This window comes from Rousettus aegyptiacus, unplaced genomic scaffold (genome assembly GCF_014176215.1).
Source record: "Rousettus aegyptiacus isolate mRouAeg1 unplaced genomic scaffold, mRouAeg1.p scaffold_m13_p_3, whole genome shotgun sequence".
In the NCBI taxonomy this organism is placed as follows: domain Eukaryota; kingdom Metazoa; phylum Chordata; class Mammalia; order Chiroptera; family Pteropodidae; genus Rousettus; species Rousettus aegyptiacus.
This window is the reverse complement of record NW_023416306.1, coordinates 59,937,910-59,960,449: the sequence shown is the minus strand read 5'-3', so window position 1 is coordinate 59,960,449 and position 22,540 is coordinate 59,937,910. Positions and strand designations below refer to the sequence as shown.

At 36.0% G+C, this 22,540-nt stretch overlaps 1 protein-coding gene across 3 annotated transcripts in view; it reads right to left on the bottom strand.

Moving 5' to 3' along the window:
• Positions 1-22,540, bottom strand: part of ADAMTSL1 (ADAMTS like 1) — an 823,217-nt gene that overhangs the window by 192,405 nt on the left and 608,272 nt on the right. For all 3 annotated transcript variants that reach the window (XM_036217921.1, XM_036217923.1, XM_036217924.1), the window contains 3 exons: positions 20,399-20,603; positions 19,020-19,167; positions 16,534-16,618 (listed from right to left, as the gene is read on the bottom strand). In XM_036217921.1, the coding sequence (XP_036073814.1) occupies positions 16,534-16,618; positions 19,020-19,167; positions 20,399-20,603 (438 nt within the window). The remainder of the gene's footprint in view (positions 1-16,533; positions 16,619-19,019; positions 19,168-20,398; positions 20,604-22,540) is intronic.

Genomic DNA, 22,540 nt, shown 5'->3' with positions numbered 1-22,540 from the left:
AGTAAAGGAGAGGTTGTGCATTCATACAAGTTTGTTTCACAGCCTCTACCCCTGCCCCCGAGAGAAGCCATACTAGTGAGAACCTGGTTTTTCTGAGTTTCTCTAGAATATAGAACAATATATAAATTCCCCCCCCCCCAAAAAAGGACTTTTTTTTTTTTTTTCTCCTACTCATCAGCAATGGCCATAACTGCAATGACCTCAAGAGGGGCCTATGGAAAAAAAAAAAAAAAACACTCAGAGGGAACCACTAACATTTTCAAAAAGTTTGTATAATAATCTGGAAAAAGAACTTCGGAATATTTTCCCCCCATGATCCTACTGCTTTCTCTCAGGGAGTCATGCTGAAGAAGCATGCAAACCTGGCTCCTTAACCTTGACTTTGGCAGAAAAGTTAAGAACTGATAAGAAGGTTTAAATCCTAGCAAGTACAAATGGTTCATATCTGGTTTAGGGGAATTGAAATTCTAATGGGAAACCAATCCAAGTTTCCAAACTGGAAGGAACACAGCAAAGACGTTCCCTAGGCCTGAGCCTGTGCTGTGTGTGGGACAGGGGGACCTGGCATCCCTTGCAGACAGCTGACTGAGAATGGAAGGAGTTCCTTTAAGAAAGGTCTCCAGTTGTTGCCTTTGAAGAGCCATCCCATAGGAGAGAATGAAAGTCACCTATGACCTTGTCAGGAAGGTGGATGAGTGAGAGGGAAGGGCCACCTAGAATTAGTCCCAAGAAATTCTCATCACGGTGTTACCTCCCTCTGTTGTTTTTCAATTCTTGACTTCATCTTCTGGCACCTAGAGAACTTGGAGAAACAGTATATCCTAAAAGATGAAAAAGTCTCTTTCTCTTTAAATAATGCTACCTGTATGGACTTTCTAGAAATATAAAACCAAAATCTGCAATCGAAATAATCTTAACCCCCTTCTTACACATTTGTATATACCTGCCTGGCTCCTGGTACAAGAATCATGACAAATTCACAAGGACTCAATCGTATAACCCAAGTGTAGACATAAAGAAAATTGCATACTAAACTATTCTGTATATAAGAAAAAGCCGAAAGCAAATGATAATTCTGCCAACTTTGACCACAATGTGATAAATAATGCTTCTTTAATAATGTGGTGCTAAATTTTGTTTTCAAATACAAAAGATGACAAGATCTCAAGAAGAATTGTCACCCTATTAGCTTCACCTATGCAGTAAGGATTATTGTTCTGTCATCTATCACAGCCCTCCTTTAGTGACTATTACAAGACAACAAGAATCGGCTAACTTTTTAGGGCCAATAGAAAATATTTCAGATTTTTGTGGGCCAAGTCTGTGAGTCTTTTGTTGTTGCAACTATTCAACTCTACCTATGTAGTGTGAAAGCAGCCATGGACTATACATACATAGACAAATGGGTTTGGTTGTGTTCCAATAAAACTCTATTTACAAAAATTGGGGTTAGAGGTGGAAAAGGCAGTGGAAGGGTCTGAATTTTGTCGGTATGTTGTTTAGTAATTCCTGGAATATTTAGTGGAGAAGCCAAACACACTGAGATTCATAAACAACCTCCAAATAGTAAGTTTTATTTAGGCCTTAATTTCCATTTTTCCCCCCCACGAATAGCTTATAAGATGACAAACAGCTAAACTGATTTACGTTCTATCTTCCACAGTGAGTCCCAGATAAAATCTAGAATATAAATGACGCACAAACCAAATCCTTAGCTTTCCTCAACTATAATGTGAATCACTTTGCATTTGGTCTCTTTCCAGGACCAGAAAGAGACACTGAAAGCCCCAAAAGTAAGTGGGGCATGTTATGTTACTGAAGCCCTAGGAACTCGTTAATATTGCTTGAAACTTGTTTATTTTAAAGCAGCATCTAAATGAAAATGAAAGTGTGTGTGTGTGTGTGTGTGTGTGTGTGTGTGTGTGTAGGTATTTTTGACCCTTTGAACACTTAGGATTAATAGCAAAAACAATAAACATCTACCTTTATGGCTCCCAAAGTGGGAGTCTTATCAAATGTCAAAGAGCCTTACTGGCTTGTCTCCCAACCCACTATCCTTAAGTCTTCACTAAGTTCACACCAATTAAAAACAATTTAGCTTTTGAGTGGTGCTGTCCTCTAGCAGTCATGTTAATTTCTCTAGTGCATACACTGCATTATATGATATATTCTCTCTCATTGAAAACAGGAGATTATATTTCAAAAGAGAAATACATAATAGTGCAAATGGCCAATGAATAATAACTTTTTCACATGAAACTTTCCCCCACATCCCTAGGTCTCCCAACTCTGTATTTACAATCTTGAGCTTTCTGGCCACAAGCGGGAGGAAACAAGGTCAGTGAGAGGGCAGGCCAGTGAGCTAGGAGATTGAATTGTAATCTTTAGATGTCTCAATTTGAATAGTGCTTGCTGACTTAGAACCTTTAAAATGGGATCTTTGAAATGGAGTCAATAGGTATTTTTAAAAAATCATTTTGATGTACATATGTACAACGAAAAAGTTCTTGTTATTGAAGTTTGAATAATTTAAAAATTTTTTGTTAGCAGTACTAATGTGGGATGAATGAAAATGGCTGGATAAATGAGTTCTTTAAAAAACAGGCTGAAACTTCAGAAAGGACTGATACGATTTCTGCATTTAGCCTTCCCATCTCCAGAAAATTAAATTAAAAAAAAACCCTAGCAAATAAATAACTTCGCTTCTGTCTAGTCTTCAATTTGCAAGCTTAATTGTTCATTTTATTAACAAGAAGTTTATCCTTTAATTAGTCATTACCACAGTCCCTTTCATGAAATAGAAAACAGCGATAATCAAATTTACTTGTAAAATCACAAAGTGGTTTAGTTTATTAGTGGCTATTATGGAGTAAGAAGCATGGACAGAAATAACAAAAACAATCACTTTATTAATATAATGCTAAACAGAAACAATTCAACCTCAGTTAATTAGTTTCATGTCATTGCAAATCTTAGCCAGGGTTAGGCTCTGCTTTTATGCACGTATAGTTTGTAACTAAGATATTTAAATTTTGCTTTTCTCCTCTTACTTTCCTCTCCTTTCTCATATACGTGTTTGTTTAAAAAAATCCTTAGGAATATTCAAAATAAGTGTAGCTTTATAAGTGTGTTATTTTAATGCTCTTATTAGTCTTGCCTCATTTTCTAGTTTCAACATGAAAATCAAAACTCACAGGAAATCACACTAGAAATACTTAATTTTGGTTAAGTTTTCAATCTTATTACATTTGAGTTATAAGTTGATAGAGGTTGTGGATTTGTTTTCCCTCTTTCTTTTGGTATATGTTTGTGTATGTGAGTGGTGTCATGACATTAGGGTGAGGAGAGAAGAGGGAATAAACTGAATACTTTAGGAAAAATTATAAAGACTATTATTAGAGAAAAGAAGCAAATTCAGTAAAGTTGCAGGATATAAAATCAACACACAAAAATCTGTTGGGTTCCTATTGCTAACAATGAAATATCAGAAAAAGAAATGAAGAAAACAATCTCATTTACAATTGCAACAAAAAGGACAAAATAACTAGGAAAAAACTAAAGAAATGAAGGACTTTTATACTAAAATTATAAGACACTGTTAAAGGAAATGGAAGAAAACACAAAGCAATGGAAAGATATTTCCATGATTATGGATCGAAAAAATTAACATTGTTAAAATGTGCATATTACCTAAAGCAATGTACAGATTCAGTGCAATCCCTATCAAAATCCCAATGACATTTTTCATAGAAGTAGGACAAAAACTCCTCGATTTATATGGAACTACAAAAGACCCCAAATAGACAAAGCAATCCCGAACAAAAAAGAACAAAGCTGGAGATATCACATCCCTGACTTCAAACTATACACAAAGCTACAATAATCAAAATAGAATAGTATTGGAAGAAAAACAATAACACTGACCAACGGAACAGAATTGAGAGCCCTGAAATAAATCTACACAAAAATGGGGAACTAATTTTTGACAAAGGAGCCAGAAACATACAATGAAAAGTCTTTAATAAATGATGCTGGGAAGACTAGAAAGTCACATGCGAAAGAATGTAACTAGACTGCAATATGACACCATACATGAAAATTAACTCAAAATAGATGAACGACTTAAATATAAAATGCATAGATGAAAATAAAGGCACTAAACTTATGGACCTTAGTCTTAGAGGGGTTTTGTGAACTCAACCTCAAAAGCAAATAAAAGAAAAAATAAATAAATGGGACTACATTAAACTAAAAAGCTGCACAGCAAAAGAAACCATCAACAAAACAAAAAGGCGGCCAAACGCATGAGAACAGGTATTTGAAAATGGTACCTCTGATAAGTGACTAATATATAGGTCAAAAATAAATAAAGAACTCATACAACTCGACAACAAAAAAAACAAACAATCTGACTTAAAATGTGCAGAAGACCTGAATAGATCCTTTTCAAAGGAAGATGTGTAAGTGCTAACAGATATATAAAAAGATGCTCAACTTCACTAGCTATTAGGGATATGCCAATCAAAACCACAATGAGATACCATCTCTCACCTGTAAGAATGGCTATTATCAACAACACAAGTAATAAGAAGTGTTGGAGAGGTTGTGGGGGAAAAGGAACCCTCATACACTGCTGGTGGGAATGTAAAGTGGTGCAATATGGAAAACGATATGGAGGTTCCTAAAAAAAAATTAAGAATAAGAGAGCAATCCCTCTTTTGGGTATCTACCCCTCAAATTTGAAAACATTTTTTCATAAAGATATATGTACTGCTATGTTTATTGCAGCATTATTCAAAGTGGCCAAGACGTGGAAACGACCTAAGTGTCCATTGATGAAGGCAACTATTTAACTGAATCCCTTTAGGAATTTTAGAAATAATTGTAAAACCCATCATACAAGACATCCTTAAAATGATTATTTAAAAATATAGCTAGAGTATTAAAGTTTTGAGAGAACACTTACCCAAAATATGTCTCTACATTCACTTAGACCACACCTAAATCATTCCAAATAAATGAGAATCTAAGTTATTGTGAAAGATCTTTAGTCAAGGATACTTGATTTGAAAGTGGAATTATGAAAATATTTCTCAACTGCTGTTGTTAGTTTATGACTCTCTGAAGCTGCAAGAAATTAATGCTAGTTATGCAACTCGCTAAAGTCTCCAAACAAAATTTTCAACGGTGTCCAGGACACCACTACACAAAATATCTGATAGCACCACTTTTTTTCATAGGTTCCTCAAATCCTTAAGTATTGTGCCTTGGTTGTCAGGGTGTTCAGCAATGTGAGGTGCCCCAGTAGTATAAACAAGAATAGAATGATCCTAGAAATAAAAGCAAATGATAATTTGATGCATCAACCGTACAACCATTTAATAAAAAAATTCAGTGACCTCCCCATGCCACTAACCAATAATGAATGAATGATTGAATGAATGAATGAATGCATAAAAAGATAGGCCTCAATTTCAAAATACACCAAGGCAGTATTGAGAGAGCTTTGTTTAAATGGCATTTTCCAAGTAGCAGACTTCGTTTTCTTATGATAATGATGCCTGTCTATTCTGTCAGGGTCAACTCACTTCTGCAAGGTTGTCTCACTGGCTTTCTTGCTGAGATGCTCAGTGCCAGAAGTGGGAAAAGAAAGGCAGACTGTATCAAAGAGCACATTTTCCTTTCAAAGAGACTTTATACTAGCAGGAAATGCTGCAGGGGGATCAGAGTTCTCTCAAAGTTCCAATGAGTCAGACACTACAGGCTCTTTCAAGAGGCTAGGACCTCAAATTTGAGTCTCTATTAAACTTGTCTTCCATTTCTGATCTAGCTTTCTCTGATATGGTTCTAGATAAGATATTAGAAAGATATTAGTAAGACTACTAAGAGGGACCCTGTTGACCTCGGAGGTTGTTGTTCTTTAACAGTAAGAGAGAAGCCAACAGAACAACAGCTAATAAACAATTTCTAAGAACACTGGCCCCACATTGTCTGCTACTCCCAACAAATCCAGTCCTTGACTCTTTTTTTTTCCCCAGTGGCATCCAATATAATTGACCATGCCTTTCTTCTTGATTTACTCTCTACTTGCTTTACTCTTGATTTACGTGACACCCAACTCTTATGGTTTTCTTTTCTTTTCTGTTCACTTATCAGTCTCCTTTTCTAGATCCTTCTCTCCTCAAACTCTGAATATTGCAATGCCTTAGGGTATAGTTTGGTGCTGTCTTTTGACGTGTTCATCAATGATCCTTGGTTTCAAATACCACTAATGACCTGGCAATTTCTAAGCATAGTCAGCCCTCAGTATCTACAGGTTCCACACCCACAGATTCAACTCACTGTAGATAGAAAATATTTGAAAAAAAGAAAGTGATGGTATTGCTGACATGTCTTATGTAGTTTGACCTACGATGGTAATGTCTATACCAGACATGTACGGATTTTTAAAATCTTGTCAGTAGTCTGTAAATATGGTATAACAGATATTTAAATAGGATTTACATTATATTAGGTATTATAAGAAATTTGGAGATTAAGTATACAGGAAGATGTGTGTGGGTTATATGCAAATATGATGCCATTTTATATAAGGGGCTTACTTGAGTGTCCACAGATTTTGGTATCTGCAGGGGTTTTCTGGAACCAATTCCCCAAGGATACTGAGTAACAACTGCATTTAAGATTTGGGTTAGGGAGTCATTTTACTCTTTGAAAGGAGTAAACACTAATTTAACATAATTAACTTATTTGTCAAAAACTCATATAGTGCTTCTTATATGCCAGGCACAATTTTAAGTGCTATATAAATAAAAGTTGTTAAATCTTAACAATGACCTAATAACACTAGAATTACTATTATCTCCACTTAAGATACAGACGAGGAAAGTGAAGCATAAATCAGCCACACAGCTAACAAGTGATCACGCTCTTAACCACTACATGTTGCTTTCTCGCCTGCTTGACATTTCTACTTTGCTATTTCAAAGGTATCTCCAACTTAAAATACCCAAAACTGAACTCCCTATTTACCTCCTAAGTATCCTATTCAATCATAGCACACAATTCTACTGGCCATCCAATTGCTCAAGTAAAAAAAGGAATTATTCTTGACCTTTCATTTTCCCTGACTGCTCACTTACAAATGATTCCCAAGTTCTATCAATTCTCCCTGCAAAATATATCTGAAATTCATTTATTCCACTACCGCCATGTTAATATAACAATGACAGCTAATGTTTATTGATATGTTTTAATCACTTTCTACATATTAACTCATCATAACATTGTTAGGAGATGGGTACTGTCAAAAATATTGTAAAATGGGAAAAAGAGATTATTGATTGCCTTTTACAGTGGAAGGCTAGCAATGCCTAACAGACTTTCAAGCAATGTCTAATTCTATGGAAGTGTGAGTCTTTATCTTTAGCTGGTCTATTTTGCAGCCACATAGAGACAGTTTCCCTGTACAAGGCTGGTGGTGATACAAATGTTTCTTGTCCATAGCGATGGAAATTTTTTCTGTTCATGTCAATGCACTTAATTTTTTCTGTTAGAAAATACAATACTTCTCTAAATCCAATTCTCCTTTGAATTAGTGTTACCATCTTACTGGTTCCCCTAATAATTCATGAGTTAAATAACAATTTAGATATGTACTCATTTTATATTCATATGAGTCATGATTTTATATTTTTGAAAACTGTATCATAACTGTACTATTTTCATCCCAATTTCTAGCTTATAAAACTGAGACATAGAGAATCCAAGGTCATACTGCTACATAAATAGTAGAGTCAAGATTCAAACTGTAGTGACTCCTGAATCTGTGCACTTTACCACCTCACCATTCTGGCTCTCAGACTGACATGTAAGTCACAATCACTGAAGCTAATATGTCCCTCCTGAACTGCCACAACAGCCACTGGTCTGTTTTCATTCTCTGTTAGCCCCTAGCAATCCATTTTTCATTCTGTAGCAAGGGGATCTTAAAATGTAAAGCTTTTCATTGTTTCCCATTAAATCCAGAAAAAAGCCAAACTCCTTTCCAAGGTTACATTAAACCATTCTAAATCTCCATCTCCTACTGTTCTCTGTCACTAACCTAGTCTTCCTTCACTTCTTTAAATATGTGTCATTCTTTCCTGATTTAAGATTTTCGCATATGGGGGCCACTCTCCTCCCTTCTGTCAGCTTAGAATAACTCCCACTTGTCCTTCAATAACTGACACGTCCCTGACCTCAAGATCTATTGGGGCTCCCATTAGACTCTTCATTTTCTCATACCTGTTATAAGTTTTTGAGAATCAACGGTGAATAACTGTCTCCCCCTCACTATACCGAACATCTATGAAGGCAAAACTTCACATAATAGTTTTTTCAAATGAATTAATAGGAGGTTAAGAGTTGATGTTATGAGTGACTTGGTTTTAGGCTTTTTTTTCGGCTCAAAGACTAAAAAGCAAGCTAAAGGAGCAATAACTTCAAAACTCAAAGAAATTAAATCATGTCTCTTAGTTCCAGGCATTTGCATGAGGAAACAAGAACTTTTTCCTGTTCTAAGAGTGTCTTTTGGCCTTTTAAAAAGTGACTGTTCCCAAATTTAGTAGCTGTAGTGGGCTTATTCATTTTATATTTCTTATAGCTATACTATACTCAGGCCGGATGTACTGGCTGCATTTCATCTTGTTTGGGTGTTGGGTTGTCACATAGCTTAAGGCAAGTTTAAATTCTGTGTCTATCACACACTTTAAAATTACATTTTATAGAAGAAAATGTTTTCTGGATAACACTGAGCCAGAGGTTGCCTTTAGTAATTTATACATGACTCTGGTCTAACACTGCTGCCTTTCCTTACCAGCAGCTACCCAAATCTGAAGGCTCTGGAACATCTGGAATTATTTCTAGGTTAGAGAAACCCAAGGAGAGCTCCTATTTTTCTATTTACTCTTTATAACTCAACATGTACAGAGTATTGAGAAAAAGAGAAGACAGATCACTAACAGTAAGTAGCAGATAAAATGGAGACAAACTATTCTCTTCACAAATGAAAAACGAGAATATGACACTCATTTCAGACCATCTTTCACTCCTATTGTTTTCCTGACCCATGTGAACACAACATGATTTAAAAGTTTGGTTTTCCTCGAGGCTAGTCTGATTATCTAAAAGCCATGTCCCAGGGACAAAAATACCATCATACCTTAAAATATTATTAGTGCATTTACAGTTTTTAGCTTAATACCAAAATGTAGTTTTTAATGCATAACATTCTCCCTTTGATAAAAATCTAAAATATAGTAAACTAAGAACATTTTTCATGAACCATTTCTTCTTTGCATGGAATAAAATTAGTTTATCTTACAATTTTATAAAGGGTTCTTTTCCTTAATTCGACAAGTTTAGCAAAGCTTTCCAATGAGAAGTCCAGTTCATTAAAAATGACCTTAATGGACTCAACATATATTGGTGGTGACAGGGTCCATACTTTATTTTGGCACACAAGGATCCCATTAATTTGTCTTTGTCACTCTCTAGGGCTCAGCTGAGCAATAGTTCAGATTTAGCTTTCTGAAAGTAGCTAGAGAACGAGCAATAAGTGGAGACAGGAGGAGGGGCTGACGAATTTAGAACTTCTTGGTTTGCATTAAAGGCTTTTCTAATGACCACATAAAAATGGCTCTGTCTGCTCTCTTGAATTTGTGATTGATTTTTCTGTCTCAGTGCATGCTGGGAGCAATCTGTGGGAATCAATTGTATTTAACTTAGAGTTGAGAGGATGCTTTTCCACCTAAGCACTTTCTGAACTTTCCTCATTAATGTCTGCAGTTCCCTAGCATTCCCTTTTTACTCAAATAAAAGCAACCAACCTTTGTCCCTTAGAATAAACTACTGGCTAAATTCAAAGTGTGATGCTTAAAAGTGTTAACTGGGGAACCACTAGCTAAATTTTGGGTTAAATTCCACTTCTCTCTCAGATGCTGTTAGATACGACGTGTATCAGGCAGATAAGACATCTGTTTCAATTTTGCCCTAAGTAAATGGTGATTATAAGACATTTTTACTCCCTGAAACATTCTCTAGGAAGATGAGTGATGCTAAAAGGGCTCAATCATACCATGGTTAACACATATAGCAGGCCTCCTGCACACCGGGTACTTTTTATATATATTAACTTAATTCTCGACATACCCCTATTGTGTAGGTACTATTATTATGCTCATTTCACAAATGAGGAATTTGGTAGCCTATAGGGTTAATTGTCTTGCTCAGGGTCCTCTGTTGTTAGTGGGGGATCCAAGATTAACACCCAGGCAGGCTGTCTCTGGAGCCCATACTTTTCACTGTGCTCACTGCTGCTCTGCATGGACGTATGATCAATAATTAAAGTGCTTTTTATTTTGATCCCAGTAGGTCTGTATCCTTGTTTGAGCACACAAATATGCAGACTCACCCCTCACCAACTCACATAGTTGGCAGGATGGTGCATCTGGAAAAATTTCAAATTTTAGGAAATTATCTGTGACCAACACATAGGTAGGAATCACTGAGCTACATATACTGATACAAAATATCTGATCATTTGTTATGTAAAAAGATCCAATAATCTTTCCTCAGAGGGACATATGGTAATGAAGAGAATGTGGGAATTCAATAGATAATTGTCCTACATTAAAAAAAAATTCATAACACTATCACGCTGTACATACCCAACCATCAAATCGCATTTCTTAAAAACAACTAGCTCATTTGTTCAATCTGTGTATAACTGTCCATTACTCAACACTTTGGTGATACGAATGCACTTCAAGTTTCTCAGGGGCAAGGACTGTTGGGTTTATTTTTACAGCATCTGCACCTGGAACAAAGCATGGCACAGAACAAATGACTTATGAGCAAATTAGCTTCTTGCATTAGGAGGTGTGAACAATTAGGAGGTCCAGGGACTCTCCAGAGCCATCTAAAATGCATAATCATCTAAAGAGCTTAGAATAAACATTCTCCTGTGGTAGAGGATAGCTGGCCGAGAATGATTTGGGTAGAAGGGGAGGAAGCCAGTTAGAAAGGAACTGGATGTGAGAGAAGTCATGACTATTGTGGAGATAAGGGCTGCTTCATTCTGGTCAGCGTGAGGCTTTATCTGCCATATGCTAGTTTTCAAAATGAAAAACTTTCATGCTTTATCCTACAATTCTAATGCTGAACTCTGTTCTGCTTAACATCCTTTATGTTGGTTTAATGATCTGTAAATAGTGTTTAAATTTCTCGATCTTAGATGACATGACCCTTGATTCTGAAGAAATATATCTGTTATATCTGTCACATATATATATATCATATCATATATAGGTATATTAAATTGTACCCCATTTATATATACACATATAGTTATATATATGCATATATAATTATATATATGTATATGTATATGATATTATTTTTATTTTCTGTGGCCTGAAATGCACAAAGAGAATGTAATTCAGGCAACCTTGTATTGGGGATATAAACAGCAAAACGATCTGGATCTATTACTGATGTTTAATTCCCTAAATATTCTTTGGGAGGAGAATATAAAAATATATGTCACATAATTAACATTTTTAGCCACTTAAAAAAAATGAATTCACATTCTTAACCACTGAGTTAAACCATCCACATTCTCAGACAACTTACTGGATATAAATATAGACTAATGCAAACATATGCTTAAATATTATATATCTAAATACTATTTCCAACAAGGTAAACAGGGCATTTAATGACCACAGGGTCACCGTGGTGACTCTTACTGGCTTTTCTTTCTGTATCTAATTCCTTGTGGGTTCTGTTCACACAGATGCATGACAAGAATTCTCCTTTGCTTCTTACTGAATCAGCCCCATCACTAAGCTGATGCCATCTGGCATCCAGATATTAACCGCTGCCTTCGGCATGCTTGCTTTCCTCCTTCTTCCTTTTTAAAAATGGCTCACAACAAGTTTATTTATGGCAATATGTTTAGGGCCTGAGTATAGTGTTGAAGCACAGAAATTGCTGTCCTAACCTTTTAGTAAAGCTGTTAACTAAAAACTGAATAAGATAACTCAAGATTTCTTCAGTGCATGATCGAAGCACAGAGGACCACTTGATTCTACCCTTGAGAGGATGGCACCGTTAAGGCTCTCTGTCTACTGTGTGCCGGGTTTGACGGAGGGATGGCTGGTTAATATGGCTGTGTTGGTCATGGAGTGCCCAAAGGAATCACCTGTTGCTCATTCTGAGCCATCCAAGCAGAACTGCTGGCAACTGAAAAAAATATGGGAGGAACCTCATTACCCTAGGTGCCCAATGAGTCCTCCCTTCCTCTTCCTAGGATAACATCATTCAGAGTACAAAATCTGTAAAGAAAAAGGCAGAGCAACTGGAGAATCCAGGCCATACCTTTTCCTGTGTCTGTTAACAGATTACACTTTCTAGGGCATTGGGTGGCCTGTTAGTGGCTTGAAAGAGTTAAAGAAATGAACAATTTCCTTCCTATTCTAAGTTAGAATAGGAAGGCTGATTTATTAATTTCCTGTACAGCAACAGAAGACAAGCTGTCTTTACATGTCCTGGAGGTTACTATAGTATCATTTTTGCTTAAGAAACTAAGCTCTCAAGTGGTCATACCACTTGATGTAAGTGTACTTGGCTTGAGGTGGCTGTGAAGTTTATGCATATATCTCAACAAAGTCTGAAAGTACAAAAAAAGAAGATGGGAAATCAGGTCAGTAATTTCCTTAGCTTCTACCTGATTAATGAATATAATTCTTCTACCACATTGTAGTTCTATCACTCACGAAATAAAAGCAAAATTTTGAGGGTTTAAAAATTACCGAGAAAGGTGACTCCCGTATATTAGTCAGTGAAAGCAACCGACTAGTTGGCTCAGCCTGACATTTAAACGACATGACCTATACTCTCATCATCTGGAGGCAAATTCGAAAATACAGAGGCTGAATAACAGCATTTTTCCATCAGTCATTTTTCCATCTCCCTCTTTCTAGTACTAGAACGGCACTACTCTTTCCCTTGGAAAAATGCAACTCTCCCAGAATCTGATTATTTTTAGAAGTCTATCTCTAACTATAATTCCTTCAGTATGAATTGGGTAGCAGGGATTTCTACAGATTCTTCAGCTGGCACCTTCGAAGCAAGTTCGTTTTATTTTATTTATTTATTAAATTGTCTGTGCTTGATCAACTTCATTGTCTAAAGCTCCATATTGCTTAGTCTTGGTTTGAGGGTGGATCTTGCTCACATTGTCCTGTTTAGTAGAGAGACAAAAATACCTTTCTTAAAGATTCTTGCTACTTACTAGTTGTCAGGAAAATCTGAAAAAACATGTGCATAAATTAAGACCATGACCACCAGGAAAAAATCAGTTTAGAGGGTGTGACTTGGATAAGTGGGTTAAGAAATCACTTTTAATATCAAGAAAATATACTCATCATGATATTCCTACTTTGGTATCATATCAAGCAAATACTTAATAAATAAAAAACTTAATGCTGGTTTGCTGCTGAGGAAAAAACAATCAATGTCTAAAAGTATTTCTGAATGAAGCTGCAGCTTAACAAAATGAATCACGATATATTAAGTACATTTCCATAATGTGACCTCATCACAATACTTATTTCGGCTACTCTGTGAGAGTGATGTCTTTATTTGAATCTTCTGTATAGCATTTAGTTCAGCGAAACAATACCCATACATGCTTCTGTTCTATAAAGTTATTTCTTGGCAGCTCAGTTTTTAGTTTTTAATCATAGTTTTCTTCTAAACATATCTTAGAATGGTTGCTTTCCAACATCTTTTTGGCCAGAGTGCTAAACAATTATTTTTTCATTTGGGGGTTACCAAAAAAACATCTAAAATTCAATAATAGTATCTCCATGTGCTAAAGATTTTAAGCTACTGATTTTCCTACATTATTTAATGAGACAGGCTGGTGACAACATTTTCATTTTACGTAAGGGGAAATAAATGATATTAGCTGTGTTACTACAGAACTCTCCATGTTAGCTGAAGTCAAAGTGAGAGATGATAGTTCTGGGCCACTGTTCTTGTTTCTCTGTAGTAGTTCAGAAGTGACAGCCACAGCTTCTAAACATTACCATTTAATTTAAGCAATGTGAGTCTCTTTGGTGGGGGGAAGGAAAGCCTTGCTGACAGTATATCATTTTTTCATTATACTACTGAGAGTAATTATAGGTTGCTACATACATTTAGAAACTAGTCTATGTGGTTTTAAAAAAGAAAGAATTAAGACCATGCAAAATTATGTTTTTTTTAAATTCAAAATCAATAAAAAAAAAATAATATGACACATAGGACCTTTCCTAGGGTTCAGTGCACTAAACATGTAAAGTGTATTAAAATGTGGAAACCATATACCTTTCATTACATTATTCTACAGCTGTCATTTATTTCATTTTGGTATAAAAGTAATTGTTCTGAGCATAATAGTATACATTTCCTTTCCCCAGCACCAGCACTCCAATTACAATCTACTTTAGTTCAGATTAATCATGCCAAGATGGCAATTCTATTACACCAAGAGTAAAATTTAATAATCTAATGCGTGGCTATAGTTTCAGCAGCTAAAACTATGTGTTTTAACTACTTTAGGAATTTTATTAAGATTAAAGTTAAACATAATGCATCTTAATCAGAACTTTAGTGGAAAACACTCATTACAACATATGGTTGGCCATGGTCTATGTACTGCTTCTGCAGAAGCATTAAACTCCACTCACAGCTTTTGTTTGCGAGGTATCTAGTAATGAGAAAGATCTTTAATTATTGATGTAAGATGTTTTGATTTAATTTCAACTTTGTTACACTATTTAACGTCAGTCATTACGCAATATTATATATAAGGTTATGCTTTAGACGAAATGACAAAATATAGTGTACCGGAGAGTGGAATTTATTTAGGTAAAATAATACATATCTGGTTTTAAACATTTAACCTAAGGATACATATAAGGAGTAACCAGCTCAATCACATAGTCTCTTTCTGTGCCTTAAATAAGTAAATAGTTAATACCCCTATAAAATGAACTGTTCTCTCTCCAGCAGCAAAAAGGCCTGTCAAGCTAAGCACTAGCACGAGAGAAACAAAAGGTTTCCAGCCTTCATACATTCATGTAAATGTAGCACTGTGATTTTAAAAAAGGTGAAAGATTTATACAATCTGAAGAGAAACTAGAGTATGCACTGTGATTTTTAACCACTGCCTTTCCTCCAAAGTTATGCAATGGTTAGTTGTTTTTTCTTAAAGGCTTCCTCACAGTGGTAGAAAAAGATGCTGTAGTAACTTTATAGTACAGAAATAATTTATGTTTTGCTTATTGTAGTTTTAAGTAAGAAATGTATTACCTAATGTATGAACCATATTTTTGTGAAACCACGTGACTGAATATCATTTCTTTACAAATGAACTCTGGTTATTGTACGTATAATCTGTATTTTGGATTTATTTCCCAATCTCTTGCTGGTTAGGGTGTGATTCAGGCACAGTTTTGGCAAAACATATCATATTTAGATTTAAACAGGATGAATTGGAGAAAATTCTAAACTGCTTTCGAATCTATGAATTACAATGTTAGTTTATATCTCCAGTAAAATTTAAACCATGGGTTGAATTTGGAAATCATTTCACATTCTACTTGCTATACTCCTAGAGGGTGGGTAATGTGACTTATGCACCAATGAATAGCACAGAGTCTAGTACTAATATTAAATAAATTAATCTAGAAAATCATCAGTCTGAGAAATTGCTTAGTCATAAATTAAATTCATCAATAAAGTGCTTTCCCTTATTTCTAAAAATGATGCAGCAGAGATACCTGTGTTTTCTAGTAGAATCGATATACCATTATTGAACAATCAATAGATCTACACTTGCCTCTTCCTTATTTCCTCTTCTGAAGCACTGGAAAGTGTGTGCCTAGTGGTCTTACAAATTTTTTGTCCTTGACAAAATTGAGCAAGTATGGGACTAGGATCGAGTAGGGCAAAGAAAGACCTGGTATCTATCTGATACCAATCCCAGCAGGAAAGAGAAAAAAAGCTAATAAACTTCCTTTGCCCTCAGATACATTTTACTTACCGTTTAATTTTCATGAGTGGCTATACTGCAAAGCTGGAAGATAAAGAGTGTAAAAAGCTGCCCAGATTTCCACATCGAAACTAGGTTACATCATCAGATGCTGCCTGGGCCTTCTTACCTGGCCTTTTGATTAGAGGTCAGATTTTGGAGAAAAGAGTAGGCACTACACCTTCATTTTCTTACTTCAACAATGAAAAGTATTTAGAGAGCAATCATGTTTGGAGAAGCACTTTGAAACTGATAAATCACCAATGTGACAGCCCCTAAACCTCATTTCACCCTTGGTAAGAGGATTACACTTAGTTCAGAATCCGTGAAAGCCACAGTCAGTGGGGCGCTGCTTTCTTTTTAAAACAATCGGCCTCAAAAGCAAAACAACTTGTGGTTTTAAAACTTACGAGGGCTCTTCTGAGACAGCAGCTCCTTCTTCCAGCTCTTGAGCTTGTTTGTGCCATGGCTGCTTAGCCTCTACCGGAAGTTTCTCTGAGAATTAAATGCATGAACATAAAAGAGAAGAGGTTAGAATCAATTCGGGAAATTCCTCCCCCCTCCACCAGTTCTTGATTTTGTACTACCTACAAACTATAGCGATAACTGCAAATAATACGTTTTTAGGTAAATGTCTGCCTCCGATGATAGTTATATCAAGGAAAAAAAATCAGATTTTAAAATGTTTAATAATACTAGTCTCCGTGTATATGCTTCTCCTTTATTATGTTGAAAAGCAAAGTCTTTTTATTATGAAAGTCATAACTCTAGGAGCACTACTACTTCAATATATATATAAAGAGTCATCAAAGCATCTTTTCACTATTTCCTATTGAAATGATAGAGCAATATCATCTTTAAAAATGAAGACAAAGTACAATAAATTATACTGTGATATTTCCATAAATTCTAACCTGTTTTTCTTTCGCCTTTTGGCAAAGTATGATCTCTCCCATGTTGTCACAAACAAACAAAACTGCCACTCTGATATTCACAAAACACTGCTTTGGATATCTGATTCATTTAATACCACCCCAAGGCTCTCTGACAACTTAGGGTCCACAACCCATAATTTGACTTATTTCACCTATTTATGTAGCTTTGACCAAGCAATTCAGAACAGGCTTCTTAACCACTTCCTGGAAAAAAAAATTGTGGAGGAGAACAAGAAAGAGGGAGGTTATAACCTCTCCTATAGAAGTGACTGCCAAGATTACCATTCTGACATTTTATTAGGGTCATTTATAGGCATGTTTGCTTTATTATATAAGCCAGTGAAGCTCTATCACCATTTTATAACATATAATTGTAAAGATGAAAGAAATATGTCTATATATGCATACACCATAGAATTATATGCCATTTTAATGTTTAAATGGAGACGGACTCGCTAACTTAGTTGTGAAAACCCAGATTTTATTTGTGATAGTTAACCACAAACTGCTTTTCTTCCTCTGAGTGGTAAACACAGAGCTAATGAGTAATTGACTATTTTAAGTTAGGGGCATTGTCTTCTTGTCCTCTATGTGCAGCAATTGTTTATAGCCAGAAATCAAAGCAAGTGAGAAATATAAAATCGCCAAAGCCAAAAGGATTTGCTGACATTTTAGACACTTCTGCCAACTAAATAAGTCAGTCAATATGATGCCGCCTCTGATAGAGTGCACCATCTCTGTCTTTCAATAATGAAGCATTTAGCTTGGCACTAAAAGCAGCCTTATAATACTTTACTGTCTACTTGAACTGAATCCTGTTGTATGTTCCAGTGGCCACTTCCTCCCAGATTCAAGATGCTGATGAGAATCAAGAGTTAAAGACAACATTTTTGGAAAAATTACCATATGCCAGCCAATGAGCACCCTATTTGCATTTATATCTCATTTAATCTCTGAGTTAGTTACTATTATTATTCCCATTTTACAGATGAGGAGACTGAAGCTTAGAGAGACATGTATTGTTTAAAATTAATCAATATTTCTGGTATAGTTCTGTTTTGTTTCCTTTTATATCATTAATTTAGATTTCATGATGCCATTTACTCTCACCAAAGGCAAACTACAGGACAATAAAGAGCTATACTTGACTGATATTCAGAGAAATTCAATGTTTTAAAGAAATAAATTAAGAAATAAATGGGAATCATTTAATATCAAAAATAGGAGTTTTAACTAGGAGTTTAAACATTATAATAAGTGCTTTACTCTTGAATGCTTTGTGACTTTAGAGTTTTCATTGACACAGACTCTAATAATGTCAGCAGAGTAGTCAGGTTAGTATTCATGCTAATCTGAGAGATTCAGTGTAATTATAATAAATCTTCATAAGTAGAATGTTTCTAGTTTACTTTTTATAAATTATTTGCAGTATCTATAAAATTCTGATTTATTCTAATTTTTTATTGTAAATTATGCTTCTGGAATTCAGTCTTGTAATAATGTTTTAATTTTCAATGTAAAAAGCAACAGCTTTTTGTTTCATCAGTTTGAAGTATGAGGCTTCTCAACATATTTCATGCTTAGCAAAGCAGATACTCTTGGATTCACTACATTGTTTTTTAACAGCAAGAAATGTAGAAAGTAAATCATACGTATATTTCTATACTATCTCTATATAATCCTCTTTCAGGCAGATATATCTGATATCTTAGAGCAGCAGTCTTCAAACAGCTCTATGACCCAGGAACTAGTGGTATAAATATGCAGCACTTAATAACAATTTGCATGCAAAACTATTTGAAAAATTTAAAAAAAGTTAAGTCCATTTAGTAGAGTCTCAGTTATAAGGAACTGTTAATAAGACCTCTTGGGGACACTTAAGACTATTCTCAGGAGTTTAAAACAGCACCTGAGTACACACAACAATGAGAAGATTGATAACAGAACGCCCGCCAAGTTACCTTTGGGTTTATAGCAGGGGGTGGGTATGATGCATTCCTCTTTTATGTGGGGCTTTGTTTTGGGGCTACAGCCTCCTGTGTGCATTCCTCGATGGTCGATGCAGAGAACCACACGATACCTGAGGCCCTGGCCACATGTCACCGTGCACTAGAAGGAGAACGCAAGAGAGAGGAGACTCACAGGCAAAGCCTTGTTTACTCGTCATCATTTTCCACCTGAGACTTTTTAAAGGGCTGCTTTTATATAAGGACTCCTGGTGGATTTATACCGCTTCTTACCCGTCATGGGATCTTTGTTCTACTTGGCTTTTTATTTTGAAGTTGGCTGGAAATTAAATCACTTTCAATTTCTTAGCTTTGGATCAGTCAATCAGCATTTCTTAAGCACCCACTGTGTGCAAAGTCCCAAACCAAGCAGCAAAAAGGAGGAAAGAAACTGTAGAGTGTGCTCAATTTTGATCACCAACACTGCATTTTCATTTTATTTAGTCACTTTGCTAATTATTGTTAAGTCTGAAATATGGGAAACGCTAGCTCCCACATGGACATGAAAATTTTTCAACTTATATTGCAGCCTGGCTGATCCAATTGATTATATTGATGTGGGGAGAAAAAAAAGTGTTTAAAGGAACCGATTCAATGGCCAGATGTAGATAGCACCTCAGTGGTTCTATACGCCCAGGTTCAAGTCTAGATAAAGAGAAATGTCACAGCTCTGATCTGCTGTCACAAAGCCACACAGCTAAAGTGAAAAATCTTTTGCCATCTCTGTGGCTGAGGGCACAATGGTTTATCTGATCTTTCTACCTCCTTTGCCATTTCAAACCTTTTTGCTATAGCAGCCAGGAAACCCAAAATTAAAATCATTCTATGTTTAGGCTGTTGAAGCAGCTTCCCTAGCATCTAGAATGTATTAGTTATAGTTATTCTACTTCATCACCATTCTAATTATTTTATGATTTCTGTTTCATCTTTTTCTAATGAATAATATACATAGCTTGAATTTTAATCCACTCAGACCTTTTTTGGATATAGACAGAGGATTAGAAATAAAAAAACGACACCAAACTTTTGGTTTACTGAGCTCTATCACCAGAGAAGCTTGACAGACATGTGCCTCCCCTTGCCCTTGAGGGAACATTATGGGGAGCGACAGGAGCTTATTGAAGTAACTTGAAGAAAGATATGTATATATATTCACTCATTTACATTTGGCTTTGCTGGATTCGGGGCATGCCTACTCCAGGACCTAAACTGGTAGGCTGGTAGACACCTCAAGAGGAAATGTGGGGAGCTGCACAGGGTAGCCAGGGGTCATGACAGTGAGAGGGAAGAGTGGACTTATTTTCCTAACAAACAAAGAAAGAAGGCACAGTTACCGGAGACCACTCCTGTGCCAGCCATTTAGGGCAGTCAAAAATGTTGCAGGGCTGCACGATGGGCATCTTAGGGGTGTACATGCATTTCCACTCTTCCACTGAGGTGACATGCCCCTGGATGTCCTCCTCCACACAGGAAACTGCCCGGTTCTGGATGCCCCCCCCACACGAGGAGGAGCACGCGGTCCACGGGGTGGCCTCCCACCTACAGAAGCAAGGGGAGTCATCAGGGCAGACATGCACATTGCCAAACCTCCTAAGTGACCTTTCTGACCAACCCCGTCCCCAGTGCCTATAGGGGCCATCAGGTTCTGAGACGCTATGGTCCAGAGAGCCAAAAGCCATCTATCGCCTGAAATCTGATGAGTAAGAGAGAAGGCATCGACACTGGCAAAAGTGCTCTGTAAACCTTGAAGCTCTATGCAAACGTAAGAAGTTACTGTGTTGAAGCTGTCCACTAGGATATCTGTGCTGTCTGTAATCTGCTCAAAATAGGGCTCTTCAGTCCTTCTTCCTATGGTTTTAATATATATTCTTTGTGTGTATGTATTATTTTTTTATAAATATATATTTTTTATATATTTTCATTTTTTCTATTAAACCACTAAATCTTTCTGTCAAGACTAAAACTGGTTAATCAGTTAACACTAATAGTTTGTACCTGGGCTGATACTTTTTATTTTCAGAGCTAAGTAACTTTATTGCTTAGCTTCTGAATGCTTTTACATGAGAAGCTCATGAAAGATCAAGGTAAACCACACACTCATTCTCTCTTGCTTCTACAAGCATCAGTTTTTGTACCACAAAAGCACGATTCTGATGGTCAAACTGTGCCATCATTACGTCAAGTAGCAAAAGTGTTAATACAGGCATTATCTACTTGTTCTCTAACTTGAGGGATACTGTCGGTTAATGTTCCCCCAGTAAAGAACTTCTGGAATTGTGAAGAAGTTTGGTTTTAGTTGGAAGGCTGATGGCATTGGAATCTACAGATGCAGATAAAGGAGAAAAATAACAATATTATCAATAATGTTTAAGAGAATTCCATTGAGCTTTTAGATCTGTACACAGCTCTGAAGCATTTGGGACCAGATACAGAGAAGTATCCTTGCCTGATTTTTTTCTCTCCTCCGGTACATTTTGAGAATGTAGAATTTGTAAATATAGAAACATTGGGACTAAACTTTTCTTTCTTGCACGTATTCCGCTTGCTGATGAGGATCACTAGGGAACTTTAAGATTTCTCTTAGACTTACGAGAGAGATCATTTTAATGAGAAAAAAAACAGAGTTACCAATTTGATCCACTTGAATAGTTAACTTTAAAAACATTGCACAGGCATACCATGGAGACATTAATTATTCTGTAAGTAGGGTTTCATGTACATGTGGTCCTGAGTTCTCTGTTCACGAGACCAGATAATGTGTGTTTCCCAGTTACAGAGAATTTTCTTCCACATTTTCTTTGTACTGCTCAAGTCCAGGCAACAACTGTTATCTTCACTGCCAACAGCCTAAACTTGTTGCCAAATATGATATTTTCCTATGCATATTTATTTCCCCAGGAGACACATAAAAATATGTTATTATGGGGAAACTGAGGACTCTGTTTAGCCCTTAGGAAATGTTCTGATCCTTTCAAGAGAACGAAGCAGTTTTTTAGAGAGTTTTTCTTCCAGAAAGGTAAGATCAATTCTCACCTGTCTCCATGTAAATCTCTGGAGCTTCCCTCTGGAGGTGGAAAATAGGTCTGAGTCACACTGAAACTGGCCTGAGTGTGTAAGTACACACTTGTCTTGGATTTGATCTGACACTGAAGTGGGAATATGTGTTTGAATGTACATTTAGTCTCTTAGAACATTAAGATACCATAAAAGGGGCACATTTTCTAATCAGTACTCTAAGATTCCTAAACTTGACCCTTCTAAAAAGAGAGTTATTAATTTCTGTCTCAGTATTTGGGCTTGACTCATAATTTTATAAACAGTAATAAGTACCTTATCAATGTCAGTGATCACAGAAAGACAAATGATGCTACTATTATTCTAAGAACTTATAGTATGGTTATAGCATGCAACTATAGTTCTATATGTGAAAAAATATGTGAATCCTTGCAAAAGAATAGGGTTATGAGGAAGGATTT